Source organism: Oncorhynchus kisutch, linkage group LG16, assembly GCF_002021735.2.
Source record: "Oncorhynchus kisutch isolate 150728-3 linkage group LG16, Okis_V2, whole genome shotgun sequence".
NCBI classification, from domain to species: domain Eukaryota; kingdom Metazoa; phylum Chordata; class Actinopteri; order Salmoniformes; family Salmonidae; genus Oncorhynchus; species Oncorhynchus kisutch.
In genome coordinates, this window is record NC_034189.2 from 12,115,899 (window position 1) to 12,135,818 (window position 19,920).

General features: G+C 41.8%; 1 protein-coding gene across 1 annotated transcript in view; it reads right to left on the reverse strand.

Annotated features, from left to right (window-relative positions):
- Positions 1 to 19,920, reverse strand: part of LOC109906186 (collagen alpha-5(IV) chain) — an 88,949-nt gene that overhangs the window by 21,412 nt on the left and 47,617 nt on the right. The window contains exons 18-33 of the mRNA XM_031791791.1: positions 19,680 to 19,770; positions 19,236 to 19,523; positions 17,753 to 17,842; positions 17,466 to 17,536; positions 16,840 to 17,031; positions 15,875 to 16,043; positions 14,811 to 14,903; positions 14,487 to 14,591; positions 14,074 to 14,171; positions 13,391 to 13,541; positions 12,909 to 13,022; positions 11,121 to 11,288; positions 8,542 to 8,631; positions 8,120 to 8,266; positions 7,734 to 7,832; positions 6,616 to 6,705 (exon numbers count right to left, since the gene is read on the reverse strand). Coding sequence (XP_031647651.1) covers positions 6,616 to 6,705; positions 7,734 to 7,832; positions 8,120 to 8,266; positions 8,542 to 8,631; positions 11,121 to 11,288; positions 12,909 to 13,022; positions 13,391 to 13,541; positions 14,074 to 14,171; positions 14,487 to 14,591; positions 14,811 to 14,903; positions 15,875 to 16,043; positions 16,840 to 17,031; positions 17,466 to 17,536; positions 17,753 to 17,842; positions 19,236 to 19,523; positions 19,680 to 19,770 — 2,056 coding nt within the window. The remainder of the gene's footprint in view (positions 1 to 6,615; positions 6,706 to 7,733; positions 7,833 to 8,119; positions 8,267 to 8,541; positions 8,632 to 11,120; positions 11,289 to 12,908; positions 13,023 to 13,390; positions 13,542 to 14,073; positions 14,172 to 14,486; positions 14,592 to 14,810; positions 14,904 to 15,874; positions 16,044 to 16,839; positions 17,032 to 17,465; positions 17,537 to 17,752; positions 17,843 to 19,235; positions 19,524 to 19,679; positions 19,771 to 19,920) is intronic.

Below are 19,920 nucleotides of genomic sequence, written 5' to 3' on the forward strand. Positions count from 1 at the left end.
TGGTGATGATGTGAGGTTATAGAAAATGATGGTGATGATATGAGGTTATAGAACATGATGGTGATGATGAGAGGTTATAGAACATGATGGTGATGATATGAGGTTATAGAACATGATGGTGATGATATGAGGTTATAGAACATGATGGTGATGATATGAGGTTATAGAACATGATGGTGATGATATGAGGTTATAGAACATGATGGTGATGGTGATGATATGAGGTTATATAACATGATGGTGATGATATGAGGTTATAGAACATGATGGTGATGATATAGAGTTATAGAACATGATGGTGATGATATGAGGTTAAAGAACATGGTGATGATATGAGGTTATATAACATGACAGTGATGATATGAGGTTATATAACATGATGGTGATGATGATGATATGAGGTTATAGAACATGATGGTGATGATATGAGGTCATATAACATGATGGTGATGATGATGATATGAGGTCATAAAACATGACAGTGATGATATGAGGTTATAGAACATGATGGTGATGGTGATGATATGAGGTTATAGAACATGATGGTGATGGTGATGATATGAGGTTATAGAACATGATGGTGATGGTGATGATATGAGGTTATAGAACATGATGGTGATGGTGATGATATGAGGTTATAGAACATGATGGTGATGGTGATGATATGAGGTTATAGAACATGACAGTGATGATATGAGGTTATAGAACATGATGTTGATGATGATGATATGAGGTTATATAACATGACAGTGATGATATGAGGTTATAGAACATGATGGTGATGGTGATGATGTGAGGTTATATAACATGATGGTGATGATATGAGGTTATAGAACATGATGGTGATGATATGAGGTTATAGAACATGATGGTGATGGTGATGATGTGAGGTTATAGAACATGATGGTGATGGTGATGATATGAGGTTATAGAACATGACAGTGATGATGTGAGGTTATAGAAAATGATGGTGATGATATGAGGTTATAGAACATGATGGTGATGGTGATGATGTGAGGTTATAGAACATGATGGTGATGGTGATGATATGAGGTTATAGAACATGATGGTGATGATATGAGGTTATAGAACATGATGGTGATGATATGAGGTTATAGAACATGATGGTGATGATATGAGGTTATAGAACATGATGGTGATGATATGAGGTTATAGAACATGATGGTGATGATGATGAGGTTATAGAAAATTATGGTGATGATATGAGGTTATAGAACATGGTGATGATGTGAGGTTATAGAAAATGATGGTGATGATATGAGGTTATAGAACATGATGGTGATGATGAGAGGTTATAGAACATGATGGTGATGATATGAGGTTATAGAACATGATGGTGATGATATGAGGTTATAGAACATGATGGTGATGATATGAGGTTATAGAACATGATGGTGATGATATGAGGTTATAGAACATGATGGTGATGATATGAGGTTATAGAACATGATGGTGATGGTGATGATATGAGGTTATATAACATGATGGTGATGATATGAGGTTATAGAACATGATGGTGATGATATAGAGTTATAGAACATGATGGTGATGATATGAGGTTAAAGAACATGGTGATGATATGAGGTTATAGAACATGGTGATGATGTGAGGTTATAGAACATGATGGTGATGATATGAGGTTATAGAACATGATGGTGATTATATGAGGTTATAGAACATGATGGTGATGATATGAGGTTATAGAACATGATGGTGATGGTGATGATATGAGGTTATAGAACATGATGGTGATGATATGAGGTTATAGAAAATGATGGTGATGATATGAGGTTATAGAACATGACAGTGATGATATGAGGTTATACAACATGATGGTGATGGTGATGATATGAGGTTATAGAACATGATGGTGATGATGATGATATGAGGTTATAGAACATGATGGTGATGATATGAGGTTATAGAAAATGATGGTGATGATATGAGGTTATAGAACATGATGGTGATGATGATGATGAGGTTATAGAACATGATGGTGATGATGATGATATGAGGTTATATAACATGACAGTGATGATATGAGGTTATACAACATGATGGTGATGGTGATGATATGAGGTTATAGAACATGATGGTGATGATGAGGTTATAGAACATGATGGTGATGATATGAGGTTATAGAACATGATGGTGATGATATGAGGTTATAGAACATGATGGTGATGGTGATGATATGAGGTTATAGAAAATGATGGTGATGATATGAGGTTATAGAACATGATGGTGATGGTGATGATATGAGGTTATAGAACATGATGGTGATGGTGATGATATGAGGTTATAGAAAATGATGGTGATGATATGAGGTTATAGAACATGATGGTGATGGTGATGATATGAGGTCATAGAACATGATGGTGATGGTATGAGGTCATATAACATGACAGTGATGATATGAGGTCATAGAACATGATGGTGATGATATGAGGTTATAGAACATGATGGTGATGATGATATGAGGTTATAGAACATGATGGTGATGGTGATGATATGAGGTTATAGAACATGATGGTGATGGTGATGATATGAGGTCATAGAACATGATGGTGATGGTATGAGGTTATAGAACATGATGGTGATGATATGAGGTTATAGAACATGATGGTGATGGTGATGATATGAGGTTATAGAAAATGATGGTGATGATATGAGGTTATAGAACATGATGGTGATGGTGATGATATGAGGTTATAGAACATGATGGTGATGGTGATGATATGAGGTTATAGAAAATGATGGTGATGATATGAGGTTATAGAACATGATGGTGATGGTGATGATATGAGGTTATAGAACATGATGGTGATGGTGATGATATGAGGTCATAGAACATGATGGTGATGGTATGAGGTCATATAACATGACAGTGATGATATGAGGTCATAGAACATGATGGTGATGGTATGAGGTTATAGAACATGATGGTGATGATATGAGGTTATAGAACATGATGGTGATGATGATATGAGGTTATAGAACATGATGGTGATGGTGATGATATGAGGTTATAGAACATGATGGTGATGGTGATGATATGAGGTCATAGAACATGATGGTGATGGTATGAGGTCATATAACATGACAGTGATGATATGAGGTCATAGAACATGATGGTGATGGTATGAGGTTATAGAACATGATGGTGATGGTGATGATATGAGGTTATATAACATGATGGTGATGATATGAGGTTATAGAACATGATGGTGATGATATGAGGTTATACAACATGATGGTGATGGTGATGATATGAGGTTATACAACATGATGGTGATGGTGATGATATGAGGTTATATAACATGATGGTGATGATATGAGGTTATAGAACATGATGGTGATGATATGAGGTTATACAACATGATGGTGATGATATGAGGTTATACAACATGATGGTGATGATATGAGGTTATAGAACATGGTGATGATGTGAGGTTATAGAAAATGATGGTGATGATATGAGGTTATAGAACATGATGGTGATGATGAGAGGTTATAGAACATGATGGTGATGATATGAGGTTATAGAACATGATGGTGATGATATGAGGTTATAGAACATGATGGTGATGATATGAGGTTATAGAACATGATGGTGATGGTGATGGTATGAGGTTATATAACATGATGGTGATGATATGAGGTTATAGAACATGATGGTGATGATATAGAGTTATAGAACATGATGGTGATGATATGAGGTTATAGAACATGGTGATGATATAGAGTTATATAACATGATGGTGATGATATGAGGTTATAGAACATGGTGATGATATGAGGTTATAGAACATGGTGATGATGTGAGGTTATAGAAAATGATGGTGATGATATGAGGTTATAGAACATGATGGTGATGATGAGAGGTTATAGAACATGATGGTGATGATATGAGGTTATAGAACATGATGGTGATGATATGAGGTTATAGAACATGATGGTGATGATGATGATGATATGAGGTTATATAACATGACAGTGATGATATGAGGTTATACAACATGATGGTGATGGTGATGATATGAGGTTATAGAACATGATGGTGATGATATGAGGTTATAGAACATGATGGTGATGATGATGATGAGGTTATAGAACATGATGGTGATGATGATGATATGAGGTTATATAACATGACAGTGATGATATGAGGTTATACAACATGATGGTGATGGCGATGATATGAGGTTATAGAACATGATGGTGATGATATGAGGTTATAGAACATGATGGTGATGATATGAGGTTATAGAACATGATGGTGATGATATGAGGTTATAGAACATGATGGTGATGATATGAGGTTATAGAACATGATGGTGATGGTGATGATATGAGGTTATAGAACATGATGGTTATGGTGATGATATGAGGTTATAGAAAATGATGGTGATGATATGAGGTTATAGAACATGATGGTGATGGTGATGATATGAGGTTATAGAACATGATGGTGATGGTGATGATATGAGGTCATAGAACATGATGGTGATGGTATGAGGTCATATAACATGACAGTGATGATATGAGGTCATAGAACATGATGGTGATGGTATGAGGTTATAGAACATGATGGTGATGATATGAGGTTATAGAACATGATGGTGATGATGATATGAGGTTATAGAACATGATGGTGATGGTGATGATATGAGGTTATAGAACATGATGGTGATGGTGATGATATGAGGTCATAGAACATGATGGTGATGGTATGAGGTCATATAACATGACAGTGATGATATGAGGTCATAGAACATGATGGTGATGGTATGAGGTTATAGAACATGATGGTGATGATATGAGGTTATAGAACATGATGGTGATGGTGATGATATGAGGTTATAGAACATGGTGATGATGGTGATGATATGAGGTTATAGAACATGATGGTGATGATATAGAGTTATAGAACATGATGGTGATGGTGATGATATGAGGTTATAGAACATGGTGATGATATGAGGTTATATAACATGGTGATGATGTGAGGTTATAGAAAATGATGGTGATGATATGAGGTTATAGAACATGATGGTGATGATGAGAGGTTATAGAACATGATGGTGATGGTGATGATATGAGGTTATATAACATGACAGTGATGATATGAGGTTATACAACATGATGGTGATGATATGAGGTTATAGAACATGATGTGATGGTGATGATATGAGGTTATAGAACATGATGGTGATGATATGAGGTTATAGAACATGATGGTGATGATATGAGGTTATAGAACATGATGGTGATGATGATGATGATATGAGGTTATATAACATGACAGTGATGATATGAGGTTATACAACATGATGGTGATGGTGATGATATGAGGTTATAGAACATGATGGTGATGATATGAGTTTATAGAAAACGATGGTGATGATATGAGGTTATAGAACATGATGGTGATGATGATGAGGTTATAGAACATGATGTTGATGATGATGATATGAGGTTATATAACATGACAGTGATGATATGAGGTTATACAACATGATGGTGATGGTGATGATAAGAGGTTATAGAACATGATGGTGATGATATGAGGTTATACAACATGATGGTGATGATATGAGGTTATACAACATGATGGTGATGGTGATGATATGAGGTTATAGAACATGATGGTGATGATATGAGGTTATAGAACATGACAGTGATGATATGAGGTTATACAACATGATGGTGATGATGATGATGATGATATGAGGTTATATAACATGACAGTGATGATATGAGGTTATACAACATGATGGTGATGATATGAGGTCATAGAACATGATGGTGATGGTGATGATATGAGGTTATAGAACATGATTGTGATGATGATGATATGAGGTTATAGAACATGACGGTGATGGTATGAGGTTATAGAACATGATGGTGATGATATGAGGTTATAGAACATGATGGTGATGATATGAGGTTATAGAACATGATGGTGATGATGATGATATGAGGTTATATAACATGACAGTGATGATATGAGGTTATACAACATGATGGTGATGGTGATTATATGAGGTTATAGAACATGATGGTGATGGTGATGATATGAGGTTATAGAACATGATGGTGATGAAATGAGGTTATAGAACATGATGGTGATGATATGAGGTTATAGAAAATGATGGTGATGATATGAGGTTATAGAACATGATGGTGATGAAATGAGGTTATAAAACATGATGGTGATGATATGAGGTTATAGAACATGGTGATGATGGTGATGAAATGAGGTTATATAACATGACAGTGATGCTATGAGGTTATAGAACATGGTGATGATGGTGATGATATGAGGTTATAGAATGTGATGGTGATGATATGAGGTTATAGAACACGATGGTGATGATATGAGGTTATAGAACATGATGGTGATGGTATGAGGTTATAGAACATGATGGTGATGGTATGAGGTTATAGAACATGATGGTGATGGTATGAGGTTATAGAACATGATGGTGATGGTATGAGGTTATAGAACATGATGGTGATGGTATGAGGGTATAGAACGTGATGGTGATGATGATAGTGGGGATATGAGGTTATCAGCTGGATGACACCCACCTGGGAAGCCCATCTCTCCCATGTTGCCTTTAAGTCCTTGGCTTCCTGGTGAGCCTGATCCTCCAGGGATACCCATGTCTCCTTTGGGACCTGAAGATATTACGTAAAGAATGGTAAATAATCAATACATGACATTAGAGGTCTCTTTTGGGACCTGAGCACAACGGAAAGAGAATGTTAGGAGTGACTGTTCAGTAGAGGACGTTATGGAGAACATTCTGGTGCTCAATGACAACTTTAGACATATGTATTTTATAAGCCCATGTTGGTTAGGCATTTCTGAAGATGCAAGACACTAATAATGAAATAATTATATCTGAACGGCACATTGAAGTCAACAGGAAACATTATCAAGTAAGATAGGAAGGATGACTGTATTATATGATGACTGTACTATATGATGACTGTACTATATGATGACTGTACTGTACTATATGATGACTGTACTATAGGATGACTGTACTATAGGATGACTGTACTATATGATGACTGTACTATAGGATGACTGTACTATAGGATGACTATTATAGGATGACTATTATAGGATGACTATTATAGGATGACTACAATAGGATGACTACAATAGGATGACTACAATAGGATGACTGTACTATATGATGACTGTACTATATGATGACTATTATAGGATGACTATTATAGGATGACTACTATAGGATGACTACAATAGGATGACTACAATAGGATGACTACAATAGGATGACTATTAGAGGATGATTACAATAGGATGACTATTATAGGATGACTTTACTATCGGATGACTTTACTATAGGATGACTTTACTATAGGATGACTTTACTACAGGATGACTTTACTATAGGATGACTATACTATAGGATGACTATACTACAGGATGACTTTACTACAGGATGGCTGTACTATAGGATGACTGTACTATAGGATGACTATTATAGGATGACTATTATAGGATGACTGTATTATAGGATGACTTTACAATAGGATGACTGTACTACAGGATGACTGTACTACAGGATGACTGTACTATAGGATGACTATTATAGGATGACTATTATAGGATGACTGTATTATAGGATGACTGTACTATAGGATGAATGTACTATTGGATGACTTCACAATACCTTGAGGTCCAGGTAACCCAGGTCTTCCATCCTGTCCTGGTATACCAGCGTCTCCAGGGAGACCGGAAATACCCTTCTGACCCGGCTGACCTCGCAAACCTACACAGCACAGAGACAGGATGGTTAGACATGTTTCAGTAATAGCAGTAAACATATCAAACAAGAGCTGGGCATCCATCCTTGCTGAGTGTAAGACTTCCTTCTACACTGGGGAGAACTTTGACATTCATAACGCTTGCAGGTGCTTAGATTTGTGATGGGAGTGGCCAGCGGAGCACCATTTTGGGCACCATTTTATTTACTCAAATCCTGCATTTTATAGTCATTATGATCATGGCAGATAGATAGATAGATAGATAGAAAGACTGACCAACAAACAGACGTACCTGGTTCTCCTGCATCTCCTTTGGCTCCCTTGATTGAAGGGGGAGAGTTGCTGGGCCCGGGGAGTCCTACGAGACCGGGGTCTCCCCTGTCTCCTTTCAGACCTGGACTGCCGGTTCCACCTGGTCGCCCTGGGAAACCATCGTCACCTGGAGGAAGGAGACACTCAGGGTCAGAGGGTCTATTACCCGAGACACATACATTACTAACACATGTGTGTTTATGTGTGTGTGGGGGTTCCTTATAGCTAATGCAGCAGATGTTTAGGACTAGTTTGTTTGATTGTAAGACCTGCATCTGTGTGATCTTGGTCATATGTGGATCCATTGCGACTGCTGTCCTACGACTCCATGGTCTATATAGTAGCAGTCCCTTTAGGTGTGTGCTTGTGTGTGTGTGCATGTGTGTGTGTGTGTGTAGCTGCCTTTAGGTCCAGGGAAGCCGGGCCCTCCGGGGTTGCCAGGGGTTCCCAGAGATCCAGGAGTTCCCATTACACCCATGTCTCCTTTACCACCTGTTGAAAGACAGAGAGGTAGGTTGGGGACTTTTCTGGAAGTCAAAGATGGAGCAAGAAGCATAATATGTAGACAGACAAACACATCAAACAGAAAATAAAAACAAACTAGAGAGAGAGGAGACAGGCTACACATCTTCTGACTGGCCTCCTCCCATCAACACAGGCTACACATCTTCTGACTGGCCTCCTCCCATCAACACAGGTTACACATCTTCTGACTGGCCTCCTCCCATCAACACAGGCTACACATCTTCTGACTGGCCTCCTCCCATCAACACAGGTTACACATCTTCTGACTGGCCTCCTCCCATCAACACAGGTTACACATCTTCTGACTGGCCTCCTCCCATCAACACAGGTTACACATCTTCTGACTGGCCTCCTCCCATCAACACAGGTTACACATCATCTGACTGGCCTCCTCCCATCAACACAGGTTACACATCATCTGACTGGCCTCCTCCCATCAACACAGGTTACACATCATCTGACTGGCCTCCTCCCATCAACACAGGTTACACATCATCTGACTGGCCTCCTCCCATCAACACATCTTCTGACTGGCCTCCTCCCATCAACACAGGTTACACATCTTCTGACTGGCCTCCTCCCATCAACACAGGTTACACATCATCTGACTGGCCTCCTCCCATCAACACAGGTTACACATCATCTGACTGGCCTCCTCCCATCAACACAGGTTACACATCATCTGACTGGCCTCCTCCCATCAACACAGGTTACACATCATCTGACTGGCCTCCTTCCATCAACACAGGTTACACATCATCTGACTGGCCTCCTTCCATCAACACAGGTTACACATCATCTGACTGGCCTCCTCCCATCAACACAGGTTACACATCTTCTGACTGGCCTCCTTCCATCAACACAGGTTACACATCATCTGACTGGCCTCCTCCCATCAACACAGATTACCAGGTTACACATCATCTGACTGGCCTCCTTCCATCAACACAGGTTACACATCATCTGACTGGCCTCCTCCCATCAACACAGGTTACACATCTTCTGACTGGCCTCCTCCCATCAACACAGGTTACACATCATCTGACTGGCCTCCTCCCATCAACACAGGTTACACATCATCTGACTGGCCTCCTCCCATCAACACAGGTTACACATCATCTGACTGGCCTCCTTCCATCAACACAGGTTACACATCATCTGACTGGCCTCCTTCCATCAACACAGGTTACACATCATCTGACTGGCCTCCTCCCATCAACACAGGTTACACATCTTCTGACTGGCCTCCTTCCATCAACACAGGTTACACATCATCTGACTGGCCTCCTCCCATCAACACAGGTTACACATCTTCTGACTGGCCTCCTTCCATCAACACAGGTTACACATCTTCTGACTGGCCTCCTCCCATCAACACAGGTTAGACATCTTCTGACTAGCCTCCTCCCATCAACACAGGTTACACATCATCTGACTGGCCTCCTCCCATCAACACAGGTTACACATCTTCTGACTGGCCTCCTCCCATCAACACAGATTACCAGGTTACACATCATCTGACTGGCCTCCTCCCATCAACACAGGTTACCAGGTTACCCATCATCTGACTGGCCTCCTCCCATCAACACAGATTACCAGGTTACACATCATCTGACTGGCCTCCTCCCATCAACACAGGTTACACATCATCTGACTGGCCTCCTCTCATCAACACAGATTACATATCTTGTGACTGGCCTCCTCCCATCAACACAGGTTACACATCATCTGACTGGCCTCCTCTCATCAACACAGATTACACATCTTCTGACTGGCCTCCTCTCATCAACACAGATTACACATCATCTGACTGGCCTCCTCCCATCAACACAGATTACACATAATCTGACTGGCCTCCTCCCATCAACACAGATTACATATAATCTGACTGGCCTCCTCCCATCAACACAGATTACACATCTTCTGACTGGCCTCCTCCCATCAACACAGGTTACTTTGGGTCTTTACTGGAAGTCAGAGCATGCGTCCCTAATGACAGCCTATTCCCACTACCTTTGACAAGGGCTCTTATCAAAAGTAGTGCACTATAAAGGGAAATGGATTCCATTTAAGATGTAGTCGGAGAATAGCAAGCATGACGTGTAAAATAGTCAGTCAGAGATGTCAAACTGAAAATAATATCTTACTGGGCCATCCGTACATACATAACACAGATAGAGATTGATAATCAGACAGAGACTGAAACAGACAATATAGGCTGTGTTTACCCAGGCAGCCCAATTCTGATCTTATGCCACTAATTGGTCTTTTGACCAATCAGATCCGATTTTTTGCCATTAATTGGTCAAAAGATCCGAATTGGGCTGTCTGTGTAAACTCTGATTCTGATCTTTTGCCTAATTATTGGCAAAAGATCTGATCCAATAATTGAACAAAATATCAGATTTGGGGTCCTGGGTAAACACTGCCATAGATCAGAAATGACGTTATCTTACCAGGCAGGCCAGGTATTCCATCGCGGCCAGGGCCACCGGGGTTACCCTGAGGTCCAACTCCCCCGGGGCTGCCGGGGAAACCGGGACTTCCTCTGTCTCCTGGCAACCCTGTAATGCCTGGGCCAGGAAGACCGGGGTCTCCCTTCTCTCCATTGTTGCCTGAGTATCCTGCAATGCCGAGAATCAAGGACAGTGTCAGGACAGATTCTCACTTTCTGATCAGCATCCGTCCCTCATCTATGACATCACAGAAAGTACATTTTGTCAAATGCAACAACAACAAAAAATTCTGTCTTGAAGGACAATAAAGCTTTTTGAGTTTGACTTGCAGTGCTAGTGGAATCTAATGACTATTCAACACATTGTAAAGGTCACATATGTCAGTCCAGAATAAAATAACCTAATTGTATATCATTACCTCATAGCTGGAGTAATGTCATGCAGAACAGAAGTACAGTCCCTAAACCAATCAACCAATCACACAGAAATACAGTACCAATTAACCAATCAGCTGCCAAAAAGAGACTTTAGTTCAGATAGGCTGCGATACAATACCTTTCTCGCCTTGAGGTCAAAGTTCAGAGAGCGGCAGGTAAGCAGGGCAAATGTTCAAAATGGAGCTGATGGAAGGATGGAGTGGATCGGAGAGTGAGAAAGAGATGTGGGGAAGGGGGGGTGATACTCTAGGTCTATCCAACATGACATACATGAGGAAAAAGCCTTCAGAACTGAGCCCTGGGTGGAGGGGACTGGTTCATAAGTTGTTCTGTGTACTAGCCAGGGAGAGGACAGTGTGAAGTGATTCGTGAGGTTTTGGCTTGAACCAGAAAAGGTACATTGTGTTTAAGAGTGAGGAGAACAAATACATGAAAGTTGTGGGTGGGTGATAGCTGACAGCTACACAAGTGGAATTCGCCAAAGAGACATCGACAACACACAAAAGAAGAATAGAAAAAGATTGTTGTGAGGTGAGAAGACGAAGAAAGAGTGAACTCCCAAGATCAGGGTACGGTTACCGTCGCTGACTGACAATGCGTCTGTCTGAGACAGGATCTCCCATAGAGACATGCTATCGCCATGTTAACATCATTTAGTGCTTAACAAATAAACCCTTTACAGGTGAACCACTTACAAACTGTTTGCAAACCCTTTGGTGCTCAAAAGCCTTGCAGTGGGGTGGCGTTACCTGCTTAATAACTAGTGTGACAACATAGCTTGAACCACATAGCCAGCCCACTGAGATACATCATTAACATTAATATAAGAGTCCTTAGGGTGACCATGCACATAACACTGTGTGACTGTGTGAATCCATTCTGGACATATTCAGTCATCTCAAAACACAAGACACCCTGGTAAAAACAACAGTTTCACTATGTATTTTAAAATGCAGCATAGATCTACATATTACATGGCTTTTCCTTCTGTTTAATATGATAACAATTCTTAGCATTGCATCTACAATATGGTGATACTAGAAGGTCTGCTGCAACCACATGTAAATGACACCAATTCCCAATCAAATTCTATCACTCAATCTCCAATCAATATATCTATCAGAATTCATCTCTATCAATCTCAAATCTCAATCAATGCTAGCAATCTTAATCTCAATATCAGACTCAAACACTATCAATCAATATATCTATCAGAATTCATCTCTATCAATCTCAAATCTCAATCAATGCTAGCAATCTTAATCTCTATATCAGACTGAAACACTATCGATCTCTCATCAATCAGCTAGTCACAAGTCAGCTCTGTTCTGTTTGTTGTTATAAGGCTTACCTGGAGCACCAATAGGTCCTGGGGGTCCGACAGGGCCGGGGACACCCTGAGAGCCGATGGAGGGTGATCCTTGAGGGCCACGATCTCCGGTTCTACCAGGGATACCAGAGTCACCTGGGAGACAGACAGACAGACAGGTACAGACCACACAATATAGCAATACCAACTAACTAGCTAACTAATAAAATACTCTATATCTGGACTAAGTATAATGTTGAGCATGCTGTAGGTCTAGAACGATGCTTAATCTGTGTCTGGAAAAATCATCACAGAAAGAATTTGCCTAGATTATAGTATGATATTGTTGAAGTATGAAGAGACTATATAATAACATAGCCATCTTAAAAATGACTAATTCGAAACCACTGACACAGACTTAGTCAGTATACATTAGGTGACCGGTGTGGGAATCAAACCCACAACGTCAGCGTTTCTAAGCGCCAAACTCCAGCCGACCACGCCATCAGAAGTTGGAACCGTACCTTTGGCACCAGGGCCGCCGTCAAAGCCGGATCGTCCTGGCAAGCCGGGGTTGCCAGGGAAACCAGAGTCTCCTTTGGGTCCAGGTAATCCTTTATCTCCGGGGAAGCCTGGTGAGCCCTGGGGACCTGACAGCCCGAAGCCTGGCTCTCCCTATCACACACAGACAAAGAAAAACTGCAATGAATATACAAACACAGACAAATGTTGACAGAGTCAACTGTGTCTGTCAGATAACTAGGTCTAAACTTGCTGTTACCCTTCACTTGATCCTATGTTATCTAGTTTGAATACTCATAGCTGTACATGGAAATGACTGTAATTAAGTCCATATATAGTAGTGGGGATGTGGTAAGCAACTTAACTCTGGGTCCACCTGGTTGTCTGTCTCTAAAGTAGTAGAGTTAGTCTGTATCTATAGTAGTAGAGTTAGTCTGTATCTATAGTAGTAGAGTTAGTCTGTATCTATAGTAGTAGAGTTAGTCTGTATCTATAGTAGTAGAGTTAGTCTGTATCTATAGCAGTAGAGTTAGTCTGTATCTATAGTAGTAGAGTTAGTCTGTATCTATAGTAGTAGAGTTAGTCTGTATCTATAGTAGTAGAGTTAGTCTGTATCTATAGTAGTAGAGTTAGTCTGTATCTATAGTAGTAGAGTTAGTCTGTATCTACAGTAGTGGGGTTGTACCTTAGCTCCAGGTGCACCTGGCTGTCCGGGGAACCCGTCCACACCTGGTCTACCTGGACCTCCGGGACCACCTGGCAAACCAGGTGAGCCAGGGAATCCTGCAGGCATGGACAGGTGAGATGACAGGTCAGTGATAATGATAAAAGTATACTAATCTATTTGGCACTTCTGTAAAAAACAAAAATAACTCTGTGCTATGGTGCTAAGAGTGACCTTGTGGCTGTTCCATCCTGTGCATCTGTCAGGGCCTTAAGCCTAGTCCTAGACCAAAAAGCATGTTCAATAGAGATTCTTCATTGAAAACGCTTCTTAGTCCAGGGCTAGGCTTAATCTGTGTCTGGGAAACTGGACCTTGGAGTTCGTATTATAACCATAAAGGTGAGACTGTACCTGTCCAGGTATTTAGTGTTTACCTTTAGCTCCGGGGGGTCCTGGCAGTCCGATGCCAGAGAGGCCGGGATCACCCTTGGGACCTGGTGACCCGGGGAAACCGGGCTGTCCTGGCCCGCCGGGGTTACCTGTCCCCAGGAAGTGAAGACTTAGTTTTGGCAAACATTTACAACACTACTACTAAACAGTTCACTAGTGTGTATACCTCATAGAATTACATCAAATATTCCCCCAAACAACACCAAACATCTGTCTGTTACCTCCATCCTCATTCTGGATGAAAGCTAAACTACCAGTTCTATCCATCCAGGTAAGTGTAGACCTGTGCAGGTACAGGTGTTATCTACCTGGGTTTCCAGGTAGACCGGGGTCTCCATCCTGTCCTCGGGGTCCTGGGAGGCCCTTCTCTGCTACCGTCTGACCCGGCTCCCCTTTACCTCCTACAGGTCAGAGGTCAAGGGTCAGAGATTAGGGAGTTGGGGTACAAGAGTTGTAGTCATAGAAGCACAGCAGTTGTAGTCGTCGATGTCAGGCAAAGATAATGGTAACCAGTTGTAGTCGTCGATGTCAGGCAAAGATAATGGTAACTAGTCGTTGACATCAATGTCAGGCAAAGATAATGGTAACCAGTTGTAGTCGTCGATGTCAGGCAAAGATAATGGTAACCAGTTGTAGTCGTCGATGTCAGGCAAAGATAATGGTAACCAGTTGTTGTCCTCGATGTCAGGCAAAGATAATGGTAACCAGTTGTAGTCGTCGATGTCAGGCAAAGATAATGGTAACCAGTTGTTGTCCTCGATGTCAGGCAAAGATAATGGTAACCAGTTGTAGTCGTCGATGTCAGGCAAAGATAATGGTAACCAGTTGTTGTCCTCGATGTCAGGCAAAGATAATGGTAACCAGTTGTTGTCATCGATGTCAGGCAAAGATAATGGTAACCAGTTGTTGTCATCGATGTCAGGCAAAGATAATGGTAACCAGTTGTTGACATCAATGTCAGGCAAAGATAATGGTAACCAGTTGTTGACATCAATGTCAGGCAAAGATAATGGTAACCAGTTGTAGTTGTCGATGCCAGACAAATCTAATGGTAACCAGTTGTTGACATCAATGTCAGGCAAAGATAATGGTAACCAGTTGTTGACATCAATGTCAGGCAAATCTAATAGTAACCAGTTGTAGTCGTCGATGCCAGACAAATCTAATGGTAACCAGTTGTAGTCGTCGATGCCAGACAAATCTAATGGTAACCAGTTGTAGTCGTTGATGCCAGACAAAACTAATGGCAAAAGTATGATAACAAAAACAACTAACAACATCCCTGGACATCTTATGTTAATGTTTCTCACTTTTATCAACATTTTAGTTGCTACATCTCTGGTCTTCAAGAATATCAACCAACGTATCTCACCTGGTGCTCCAGGTGTTCCTGTTCTCCCTGAGACACCTTGGACACCCTTCTCTCCGGGGGGCCCCTGGGGGCCGAAGCCTGCGGATCCGGTGGCACCCCTGTCACCTGGGAGACCCTGCAAACCGGGCTCACCTGGAGGTCCTCGCTCACCCTTCACTAATAGAGATCCCTGCAGAGAGTGTGTGTGTGTGAGAGAGAGAGAGAGAGAGAGAGAGAGAGAGAGAGAGAGAGAGTAATATAGAATGCTATGTTGTGGGAGAGATGGATGGATGGTTGGATGGAGGGATAGAGGGATAGAGGTAAGGGAAAGGGGGATACCTAGGCAGTTGTACAACTGAATGTATTTAACTGAAATGTGCGGGGGACTGCCATAATCGACATCCACATCTTCGGCGTCTGGGAAACAGTGGATTAACTGCCTTGCTCAGGGGCAGAATGACAGATGTTTACCTTGTCAGCTTGGGGATTCAATCTAGTAACCTTTTGGTTACTGGCCCAATGCTCTAACCTCTAGGTAGGGGTAGGGATGGAGGGAAAGAGAAAAGCTGAAGCGACGGATGGATGAATGAATGGAAAGATGGATGGATGGTTGGATGGAGGGATAGAGATGGAGGGATACATATAAGGGGATGGATGAATGGATGGAAAGAGGGATAGAGTAAAGGGGATGGATGGATGGAAAGAGGGATAGATTAAAGGGGATGGATGGATGGATGGATGGATGGATGGAAAGAGGGATAGAGTAAAGGGGATGGATGGATGGATGGATGGATGGATGGAAAGAGGGATAGAGTAAAGGGGATGGATGGATGGAAAGAGGGATAGAGTAAAGGGGATGGATGGATGGAAAGAGGGATAGAGTAAAGGAGAAATGGCGGGAGTGAAGAACGGTTGGATGGATGAAGGGAGGGAGGGATGATAACTGGAGGGATGAAGGGGAGAGAGAGGAAAACATTGCTACTCACAGATGATCCTTTGGCTCCAGGAGCTCCAGGACCTCCATCGCGACCAGGTCTTCCGTCCAGACCAGGCAGGCCAGCGGGTCCTGGAAACCCTGTGTCTCCCTTGTCTCCGCTCACCCCATTCACAGCGGTAGTCTCACCTGGGTCACCCTTCTCTCCTGGGAAACCAGGAGCACCCTGGGGACCGGGCAAACCCTGGGGGAGAGAGCGGGATAGAGGAAAGAGAGATGGAAGGATGGAGGGGTCAGTTAGATACTCTATCAAGGCTATTATAGACACTTAGGGACAGTTTCCAGGACACGGATTAAGCCTAATCCAAGACTAAAAAGCATTTTCAATGGAGATTCTCTAATTGGTCTCCAGGAAACAGGCCCTAAATGAGTCAGTCAGCCTCTAGGAAAGCCTACTATAAAGTTATTCTGTATAGACCCAGTTTCAGACCAGTTTCAGACCAGTGTCAATATGACCTCGGTGGGGCTAAATCCAATGTTCTTATGTTGAACAATAATACCATTCAAAACATTAGTACCTAGAAATGTGTGGGTTTGAAAACAGGAAGTGGGGGTTTGAAAACAGGAAGTGGGGGTTTGAAAACAGGAAGTAGGAAATTAAAAGCAATAAGTACTTACAGAAGAACCTGAGGGCCCTGGGCCGCCTGGGAATCCTCTGTCACCTTTAGCCCCTGGTCCTCCAGGTCCACCTGAGGGTGGAGGAGAGAGGGAGGAGAGAGGGAGACGAGGAGGTGAGAGGAGAGAGGAGAGAAGGATGAGAGAGAGGTGTTAAGTATTGTGTTACGGTGGCCTGCACATTGACAAATCAGCTGTCTGTTATCTCCTCTCTACTTGGTCCTACCAGGTGAGGATATACAGAACCAGGTAGAGAGATAAGTGACCAGGTGAGAGGGGTGCAGTCTTACCTGGGAACCCAGGAGGTCCGGGAGGGCCTCGTGCTCCAGGGACACTGTTGCCTCTGGAGAAACAGTTAACGCAGGTGTCTCCCTTCTCACCTGAAACACAGACGGACAGACATGGATGTCAGACACAGTCCCCGTTTTGGCATCAACATCAATAATACATGAGTCAGGGTTGGGGAGTAACAGATTACTGGTAATCTGTTACATGTAGATTACATGTCATCTGTTACATGTAAGGGATTACAACAAAAAACTAACTGTAATCCGTTACTTTACCAGCTAAAATATTGTAATCAGATTACAGATACTTTTGAAAAACTAGATGATTACATCGAGGATTACTTTTAAATTCAGAAAGGATGTTTGATAAAATAAATCTTTGACACTTGTCTGTTTTCTCAATGACATTCAAATCAGCATTGAAAAATTGAGCTAGTTTAAATTTGTTCCACCTGAGCAAGTCTGACCACAACTCAGAGACCCCTATGAGACCACTATTAAAACCACTATAGATCACAGGACAAAAGCAGGGATAAGCTTTTGTAGGCCACAGTCCAAGCTATGTCTTCCAATGGTGCGACTGCTGTCCGCATCCAAAGGTTATCCAACTTGAATAAAGACTTGGAGGTAAGACAGCAGTGGTTTAATCTACGGCGATATGTAGATTACACCACTGCTCTCGTCCTTATTTAGCTATTTGTGTCTTACGGTTTGTGGTTGATGTGGATGGCAGAAATATAAATGTTTATTTGAACCCAATAATGGTTGAATTCAAGAAGTTTAAACTGCTAATCAATCATTGTTTTTGAAACCAGTGGACAGCCAGTCAAATGCCCGCCTATTGAATACAAATGGGCCTTTTATTGATCTAATTCATGCTGATAATGGACACATGATCAAACTCGCTCACTTTTGATAGACTTAAAAAGGGCAATTTTTGGAGTTATAAATGAAATATATTAATGTACAGATATAAATTAATCATATTATTTATATGTTGTAGAAAGCGATGGGTTAGAAGAAGCCTACACGTAAAATGTAACATCCATGTATGGCCAGCTAGGAAACTTTAACATTGATTTATCCTGCAATAGATGTCGTTCAATTGGTAACATACATTTGATTCTTCTTCTAATGCCTCTTAAGGGGAAAGTAATCTAAAAGTAACTGAATGTAATCAGGTTACGTTACTGAGTTTGGGTAATCCAAAAGTTACATTACTGATTACAATTTTGGACAGGTAACTAGTAACTGTAACAGATTACATTTAGAAAGTAACCTACCCAGCGCTGACATTAGTTAATTATTGTCCATGTTACTATGACAATACTCTGGAAGTAAACAACAGAGAACACCACAATTATATCAATAGAATATCGGCCATTTAGCTAAGGGAGAATGACTGGCCCCTCTCATTGAAGTTCGGGGTACTCCGGTCGGCCTTCAACTTGAGGTACTCAATGATACTTTCTCGCTCTCGACCCACCTTTCTGTCCGGTCTCTCCTTGGAATCCTATATTGCCTTGTTGTCCTGGTAACCCGGGGGCCCCTCCTATACAGTTAATACCCCCATTGGAGACCCCTGGGGGCCCAGGAGGTCCTGGAGGTCCCTGCAGACCAGGGGCGCCACCTCGTCCTGGGTTCCCAGGGATGGAGATGGCTGGCTGGCCCTCGTCTCCCTTCTGGCCCCTCTCTCCTGGGTAGCCTGGTAAACCGGGCTGGCCTCCACCTCCGATACCTGGGGTCCCTGGTTGACCTGGAGGACCTGAAAGACCTGGGGAGAACAGGGGGTCAAAGGGGAATGATCACCATGGAAACTGGGTTCACCAAGCTGCTTAAAGTAGGAGTGCTGATCTAGGACCAGTTCCTCTGTGTTCATGTAATCTTATTCATTTTAATCTGACAAACTCTACGAATATAGAGAACCTACCAGGCTGTCCTCTGTCTCCTTTCCTTCCCGTCTCTCCAGGACGCCCAGATTCTCCTTTAGGACCAACTGTAGATGGGCCATTGCTCACCTGCTATATAATGGGATATAAAGGTTACTATCACCATCTAGTGTTCACAGTCTAATACTACACAGCCTTTAGTCTGACCACTGGTCACATGCTAAAGCAGATTTATGATCTGGCAAAGTGGACCGGAGGCTCCGCATGGAGAGTGTGATGCAA